Below are 9070 nucleotides of genomic sequence, written 5' to 3'. Positions count from 1 at the left end.
AATCGCGACACTCACTCAGGGCACACGCTTCCAGCGTGAGATGCGTGATCGGCTCCTCTCCTCAGCTGGGCTTCACTCGGCGGCGTTTTCTTCGACGCTGCCTAAGGACAGGTGTTTACTTAGGGGCTGCAGGCAGGGGATTCACCATCCCACCCTCGTCGCCAGTTGTAGCATCCTGCTACTAACAACCACAGACACTATTTCTTATGTATACTGGAGCTTTATTGTGTTGCATCCAGGCTGTCTCCTGTCCCTACTCTAACTGCCCGGTTCCTGTCCCCGGCTCCTCCTGTTCCTGCTCCTCCCAAGACTCCGCCCCCCAACCACTAGACTACCTCACACAATTCTACAGTGTTGTTGCCTTTTAAGTTTTCCCCTAACTCTTCTTGCTTGCTGTGTTTGATACTGTGTCTTGCTATTTTTGTAACGTCTATATTGAAACATTTCTCTCATGTAATGTAACTGGTTCTATTGTACAGCGCTCTGACACCTTCGGGTAAAGTGTGCGCTTTATATAAATACATTAAATTAAAAACAGACCCGTTTCATGCCTGAAATTGCATTTTCTACAATAGAAGTCAATGGGGAATTTCATTTTCCACGCCGGAATGCAAGCCAGCTGGTCGCAGCCTGTCGTGGGAGTTGTTTGTAGACTTAAATAAACAACTTCCTCCTATAGTTCCTGGTTTGTGTCTACTTACCACATAGGGGCCTCTGAAGGAACCTGCTGTGCCACTTCTAGCCCAAATGCACCACTGTAGCTACTACGCCTCTGCCCAATTGAAAAACAGAACAACTAGGTTTCCGTCGTTCGCAGAGCAGTTACGCTCTAGTCCTCCAGTCTGGCAGCCTCCGCAGGAGCTTACGTTACGTGGTCACGTGATGAGTGTTTTGTGACGACGAGTTACGTTACACGGAAGTGGCCCCAAGAGTTGCGACGCTGAGTGGCGTGATATTGTTGCTGTTCTGCTGGTAAAAATGGGGGTCGGCGAAGGAGAAGTCTACCCGCGCTCCTCTATTGAGGATGACTTCAACTACGGAACCAATGTGGCGACTGCCAGCGTCCATATCCGCATGGGTGAGGATAATGGATAACGGGAGGGGAAAGGCAAGGGATAGTGGCGAGACCACAGGAGTAGGTGAACGCATCTTGGATAGTGAGATAACGATAAAGGGCGAAGATCGAGAAATTACCATACGGTGAATGCGTAGACATAATAGGTTGTATCAGTGCTTTAAATGGGTTGGTGTCAAAGTCGTTGAGTACACTCCACTTCTTTATGTTGAAACGGAGAGAGCCTGCACTTCGCGGGGGTCACATTTCTCTATTTGTAATGGGAGAGTAGCAGTACTTCTCAATCGAACAAATGTACGTACTGTTGACCACAGAGTACCTGCACTTCGGTTGTTCTATTTCAACCACTGGGCTGCATCATGGGGTAGGGATTAGGAGGACTCAGGCGTTGCGAATGTCACTTGAGAAATGCGACAGAGTTCATGAATTCACCAGTTTTCTGCACTTCCGTCATCACAGACACTTTCGACATGATATGAAACGCATGTGTAGCAAGAGTAACTGGGGAAGACTTTCACACACGTTTTTTCATATGTCCAATATGACCCAATCAATCATAGAATTTGGTGATAAGTCGCAGTGTATAAAGAAGAATAATGCTTGGATGTAGCTAAAGAAATCAGGAAGGTATGATCTTGTCCATAAAAGCACTGAGTGTTGTCGATATGGTGCACAATCTTAACAAGCCAATAGGTCTCGCTTGAGCTAGTGGCTTTGCCAATGTGTTTTTAGCCATGTTGTACACCAGTGTGGCTGCTGTTCAGCATGGCTAAAAGATTGTGAAGTGGTGTGGAGTGTTGTAGAGTGGAGTGTCCTGGTGTAGCTTGTCATGGAGGGGCGTAGAGTGGCGCAGCATGGAGTGGACTAAAGTGTCGTAGGGTGGAGTAAAGTGTAGAGTGGAGTAAAGTGTAGTAACATGTAAAAGAGTGGATTAAAGTGTCAGAGTGGTGGGTCATAAAGCGGAGTAGTCATGGCGTATAGTGGCGAGTCATAGTGTCATGGAGTGACGCAGATTGAGTATATAGTGGAGTAAATTGGAGGGGCATGGAGTAGAGTGGCAGAGGGTAGATTACAGTGGTGTAGAGTGACATAGATTTAAGTGGTATAGAGGGGCGTAGTGGAGTAGAGTATTGTAGACTGGAGAAGAGTAGAGTGGAATGCTGTAGAGTTGCAGATCACTAACAGGCATCAACTATACCATTCAGTTATTATTTTAACAGAGTTCCCTAAACATTGGCAAGTTTGCTTGGAATAGACATAAGCATTTCCTTATTGCTGGTTTGAAGTTGTTCTCCTCAATACACTGTGACCTGTGCACGCTTATTAAGATTCTATGTATGTTGATGAATGCTCGGGCCATTTGAATGAGCACTTCACATTACTTTGTGCGGGTTCAGGTTTTGTTAAAATTGGGCATAGCACACTGAACATCACCTAACATATTACACAAAGTAGCATCTCACACTCCGAGACTCAAAAAAACCCATTGTGTTGATTAAACTTGACCTAAGCACTTAGAATAGCACCTGAAGAACCTTTAATCAATCATAATGATAATCAGATTTCTTGTGTTGAGTGAAATAAAAGGGTCAGGCTTGGGACCTGCTATGGTGCAAGGATGTGGACTAAAAAAACGAATACCGTTAACAATTGTCACTATGCAGTGCTCTGCCGTTGTCTTTAGATGATGTCAGTGCTACACACAATCAGAAATATATAAACTGTAGCATGAAGAGGAGTTACACCTCAGAGGCTTCACTTGTATATTTATATTAAGAATAACCAATTTAGAAGTACAGGTTGCTCAGCAGTTACACTGTGAACAATACAAGGTTATACTGTCTATTAATGAAACTGGGGTACGTACATTTGTATCAGCAACACAAATAAGACCCCAGCAGCTGGTGGCTCTGCACATTTAAAGGGTCATGATGAACACAATGCGCTACCTTGGTGATGTTTTTTCACATGGTGATTAAATATCAGCAAGAGTTTGCATGAAACGCATGCTGTTCACTAAGGCAGCAGATCAGTTAATTTGTTGCAGTGCTGTCTGTCTGCATTCTGATCAGACATCAGATTTTTACTGCACCTGTACTCCTTGTTTGCACATTTCAGACCCCTTTCCTTTCAGGATATGACAAAAATAAAGCTCACTCATGGAAGTTGGCAGTGCCTACTTTCTCCTACTCAGTCAATGAGTGGCCCTGAGTAAGTTGCAGTCGCCCTGAGGCAGAGCTGTGGCTGTCTCAAGACATGGCCGCGCCCCTGCTGTGCCCGTCATTGAACACATTTCCTGTCATTGAACACAGTTCAGTGACTGTCAAGGAATGTCGCACTGTGCACACCCTCAGAGGACGCTGAGTGAAGGCAGTTTTTTTGCTAGAGAAACCGCATAGCAGGATAGGACCTTCTGCTCAACAAAGCTAAAAGGGGACATTATTCATTTTGAAAACAAAGTTACCTTAGAATATTGAAAGAATAGCGTGTCTTTGGCTTGTAGTGGCTCTACGATTGCTTCCTGTGTCATTTCTATCGTGGGTGGGTGTTCAGGTCATTAGAGAGATGTTTTTTTAATGTGGCTAATCTCGGATATTTCTTGCAAGAACTTAAAAAAAGATGTACATTTTGTGACGTTTCAAGCGTATACATTATCAGGTTGAATGGGGTCTTATTTGTGTTAAATAAAATACAAGTTAAAACTAAGCAAGTGTTGTATTTGTATAACATGGGGAGAGGACGTGGTGTAATGGCTAGAGCGGCAGACAAACCTGGGGAACTGGGTTAGTCTCAGCAGGACACTCAACATCTTTTTATTCTGGGCATACCATTAAATCCGTCTGTGCTTAAAATGTTTTCATGTGTTCGTCTGTAATGCAATTGGTGCTTATGTAAAGCACTCTGATACCTTTCGGTCGAGTTTGTGCTACATGCAAGCAACACCCCATGAGGGACAGGGCAAGGAGCAACAGGGGGGCGGGAGGGAGCAAGCAACAGTGAGAGGAGGGTGTTTGGGCGCATGAGGGAAACACGAATGAGGAGTGGGGGATAGTGTAATTTCAGTTCAGTTCAGAGAAACTTTATTTCGGTCGGTGTGACCTAAAAAAGTACAACTCCTAGAATCATATGCTAAAATACACAACGGCATACAGATATCAATTTGGAACACTATAAAAGACACAATACACCTAATATATAAATTAATTACCTTCATACATAATAAAGAACATCGTTTTTAGGTATTGTTGCTAGGCGACAAATACAATTTAATATCGGAAAGTGCATAGTACAATGAATAAATACATTATTTAATTAAAAACAGGGAAAATTCATAAAAAGAGACAGGGCCATAAATCAAATAGACTTAATCATAGGCAGCATAATGCTAAATTAAACATAGTACATTAAATCCCTATAACAAATCCTGAGCCTCCTTGGATGATTTCAGTAAAACCCTTCTGGTACACCACATGGAAAACAAGAATCCGGCAACTGACAACACAATCGGGATACTGAGATCAGACTTCAGTATCTGAAACCCCTCAAGGCAGTGCCTGCCACCAACATTCCTACAAATCTGAACCAACCAGCGTTTCTTTGCTTTATAGTAGCCAGGACAACTAAAAAAAAATGTAACTCGGATTCTTCAGGAAAGTCACATGCAGGTCAATGTACCCTTTGCTGCTTGCTCCACTTCGCTGTGAAACGTCGGAGCTGATGGACCCCAAACCTGAATTGTAGAAAAAGCTTTCTTGCCTCCACCTGTTTAATGAGATCTAATACGGACTCAAAACGGGCATTATCTTTTATTTCTAAGAAAGCTAGTGATAATTTGCCTGTTTTGGAACAAGAATGAAGTTGGGCAATTCTATACTCTTCATAATGGACCTTCATTTGTTTCGTTGTGATTTGGAGACAGGCACAATCTGGTTCAGCCCAACAGTCACCCAGGCCCATATTAATCAGTAGAAGTTTGATATGTGCAAACCAGGAGCGTTTGACAGCACCCTGTACTGACATAACATCGAATAACTCCTCCCTATAGGGCAGAAGTTCAGAAGTGGACCAAAGGCGACGCCAATACATTAAAGGTCTGAGACTCGACATAACTGCAATTGCCATTAATCCCGTATCTAGTAGCAGCGGGATTAGTGGGGTGCTCGATGGTAATCTAAACAACTGTCTGAGGTATTGATTTTCCACCTTTGATAGGGTCTCAAAGTTTAGAATGTCCCCATAACTCTGCGCCATATAATGCGCCACCTCGGGCCTGGGCCTTGTAAATTTCTAGAGCCGGGCTGACTGCTCTCTTACTAGATCTACTGAAAACCTTCATGATGCCACCTGTCGATTGCGCTAATTTTAATGTCGACTTGGTAATGTGACCCCCCAGTCAAAATTTTCATTAATGGTAAGGCCTAGATAGATAAAAGATGAAACTCTTTCCAGGGGTTTCCCATTTATTAAGGGGTTTGGGCGAGTACTTTTTGGGCTATTAAACGCCATAAATTTGGTTTTCTGTAGGTTTATTTCTAAACCTCTTTCTATACAGCACAACTCAAATTTATCTAAAACCCTTTGAATCCCCATGGGAGATTTAGATACCAAAAGAGTATCATCGGCAAACATCATTGCTGAAATTCTGCGGGAGGCTAGTTTATGGGCATCTAGGCTTTTTTCTATTGCCAGGGCATCAATCAACCCGTTAATATAAAGGCTAAACAATGTGGGCGCGAGCACACAACCCTGGCGTACACCACGTTTAACGGGTATGGGAGCCGTAAGTTTTCCATTCTTTCCATATCTTATTTGTGCATAATTATCTTCATGAAGTCGCTTGAGAAGTTGAGTTAAATACACCGGGACCCCCATCTCACTAAGAACTGACCATAATGTTTCCCGTGGCACCAGATCAAATGTCGACCTCAGGTATACAAAAATTAAATATAGACTACCCCCCTCTAGGCAAACGGTCTTCCAGTACAAGAGCTGTAGTCTTAGTACTTGGTCCAGGGTTGACAACTTTTCCCTGAACCCGGCCTGAAGGGGGGACAGTACCCCTTTTTCTTCCATCCAGGATTGTAGCCTGGCAAGCAAAACACGTGCAAATAATTTTTGGGAAATATCTATTAGGCTAATAGGTCTGTAATTAGTTGGTAAAAGTGGGGAACCTTTTTTGAAAATCTGTATTATCTCCGCGCCGAACCAGCTAGAAGGTATCTTCATGCCCTGCAATATGGCATTAAAAAGAACCCAAAAATACGGGGTCCAGATGGCTGGTTCGCTCCTGTAAAGCTCCCCGGGGATCTTATCCAAACCTGGAGCTTTACTCTGTGCTATTTTTACCAGTGCGCCCTCTATTTCCTTCAGACTTATGCATGTACTTGAACCACTATCAGAGTAGGGATCTAATTCCCCGCTGCTTACAGGGCGATCCACTTTCATCTAACAACAAACAGTTGGATCTCCCTCGGCCTTCTTTTCCTCAGCATAAAGCGTTTCAAAGTGCTCCCGCCATACCTCTTCATCCAGGTTCGGTTCAACCGCTGTTTTGGGGATAGAAGAACCTGAATTTACAATACCCCAGAACGTCCTCATGTCTCTATCCCCAAGGGCGTCCTCATGTCTCTATCCCCAAGGGCAATTTTCAATGTATCCCTGTTTTCCCTTTCTCAACGTTGTTTAGCTTCGTGAACAGCCAATTTATATGCCTTTCTCGTAGTTTTATTTGGGGGCGATTATTAGCTTTAATGGATACTACAAGTGCCCTTTTGGCCTTACGACATTGGCTATTATACCACGGATGGGATGGTGACCTGGTCGGGCTAGTGGTCTTGTTAGGGTAGAAGAAATCCAATGAAACTTTCCTTAATTTGGAAAAGTTCTTCCCAACCACTTCCAGGTCAGAGTCATCCCTACTTTGTAAATATTGGACGGACATCTCTTCAAACACAGGGATTAGAGCGTCATATAGATTACTCATCTTATCCTGTGACCAGGAGCCGTCTGACTCAAGGAAGAGGATAAAGGTTTAGAGCCTTCTATTTCTTTTTCACTTAGAGTAGCCAGTTTGTGATTGTATGAATTAAAGAGGCGCAAAACATATGCATACTGTAGGAACATATAAGTGAAGAGATCTTCTAATTCCTATGTGAAGTGGGGCTTGTGACCTGGAGGAATAAAAAATGATATTAAAACACCAAGTGTTTCGTTTATTTTTTAGCTTCAGCAATATATAAACAAGGTGTTTAAGGGATGAGAAATGGGATAATTTGATTTCTGAACAGATCCGTGAATTTTTGTTGATAACTACACTGCCTTCGTTCTTGAGCAGTCTCTCCTTATGGATGGTTATGTAGTATGATGGAACTAGGATGTCAAGGTATGTTTTTAGGAAGATGAGAGACAGTTTTCTTTGAGTAACACGTCTAGGTGATATGTGATCAATAGGTCCTCAATTTGGCAAGTGTGTGCTTTTTCTGACCGTACATTTATAAGTACGTATCTTAAGAGCATGGAGGTTGTCCGAAGATGGAAAGTTTGAGGTATTGATCAATCTGAGGGTGTTATGGTGGATCTCTTTCCAAGTCTTGGTTATTTGGTGGTTCCATGGGCCGGAGTCCATGAGAGTAGAAATCATGGGTGTGTGATCTTTGTGTACATAGTGATGTGAAGTAAAAAGAGGGATTACAGGGCGCGTTGCAGTCCTCCGGAATAGGGCCACTCTGATGGTGAGCGTCGGCGTGAGAGGGAGTGAGTGGATAGCCTGAGGCGGTTCCTAAGAATTGGTTAGAGAATATGAAGAGGACTAGTAAAAGAGTATGTAGAAGGAATAGGTTTAGAGTATTTTGGCTTCTGGGGTAATTCATAGGCATTAAAGGTGGGCTGGATGGAGGATATAATGGAGGGTAAGTTGGAGAAGCAGGGACCTGAGGCAGGAATGAAGAGGACAACGTGTTTGGTTTACAGAATAGTTTCCTTGTGTAGACGTGTTAATAGATCAAAACGGATATTAGAGAGTAATAACATATGTCGATGTAGTGAGAAAAAGTGTCACCCTAAGTGTACTGCAGTACAGAGGCAAAGAGGAGTTGGTGTGCCTAGCTGTGTGGTTTCTGGCTAGGGAACAATGCTTCGTGGATGGCAGAACAGCTTAAAAACCTTAGGTGCCAAGATCCCATGCTTTTGTCGAAGGTGCATTACAAATTCTCAAGAGATTCGATCCACTCTGTGAGAGGTGCGCTATATATATATATATCTTACCCTCTTGATGGCAGTAGAAGGCTTTATATTGAAGAAGAGTCTTCCTGATCTGGCCAGCGCGCAGGGCAGCAACTAGGAGGCCAAGTGCTAGCCTGGACGAGCTGCAAGTCAGGAGAGGGGTCAAAACAAGTCACCAGTAAGATGGGTGCCACTCGCATACTGTAGTGTACAGCAAAACGTTGTGGTTGCTCTCTAGCTCGGTTCCGTGCATAGAGGGCTGTTTAAGTGTGCCGTCTGAACATAGTTACACAGTACCAATTATATATTTGTGTGTATGCTTGCAATGTGTGTGAATGAATATATATATATATATATCTCTGTCACGGTACTGTGATTAAGGCATTTGAAATGCCGAAACGCGTAGTATTCTATCGACTGTAATGCCTAAAGGATTTTTTGATGCAATACGGTGTGTGTGTGTATGTATATGTATATGTATATATATATATATATATATATATATATATATATATATATATATATATTATTTTTAAACCAGAGGCTGGAGAGCGAGCTAAAATTGTGTCTTTGCTGCTCTAAGCCAAGTCTAAAAATGGCTGTTTTTTACATTCATTTTTGGGATCTAGGCAAGATTTTACAGTGTAAGTCTTGCAGGACTTGTGCATCATAATATCCTGGACATCTTATAGGTTAACTGTAATTCTTTAATGCGGCTGTTACAGAGAGTGGCTAGTGCTGGGGCTCTATCATCCGTTGATGAGAAAGAATTGA

At 42.9% G+C, this 9070-nt stretch overlaps 1 protein-coding gene across 1 annotated transcript in view; it reads left to right on the top strand.

Annotated features, from left to right (window-relative positions):
* The first annotated feature begins 886 nt into the window (after window positions 1–886).
* The window catches only part of TMBIM4 (transmembrane BAX inhibitor motif containing 4), a 102719-nt gene continuing 94535 nt past the window's right edge, over window positions 887–9070 (top strand). Inside the window, exon 1 of the mRNA XM_078676342.1 lies at window positions 887–1078. Coding sequence (XP_078532468.1) covers window positions 979–1078 — 100 coding nt within the window. The 5' untranslated portion in view covers window positions 887–978. The remainder of the gene's footprint in view (window positions 1079–9070) is intronic.

This window comes from Lissotriton helveticus, chromosome 1_1, assembly GCF_964261635.1.
Source record: "Lissotriton helveticus chromosome 1_1, aLisHel1.1, whole genome shotgun sequence".
Classification (NCBI taxonomy): Eukaryota; Metazoa; Chordata; class Amphibia; order Caudata; family Salamandridae; genus Lissotriton; species Lissotriton helveticus.
This window is presented reverse-complemented; position numbering and strand designations above follow the sequence as displayed.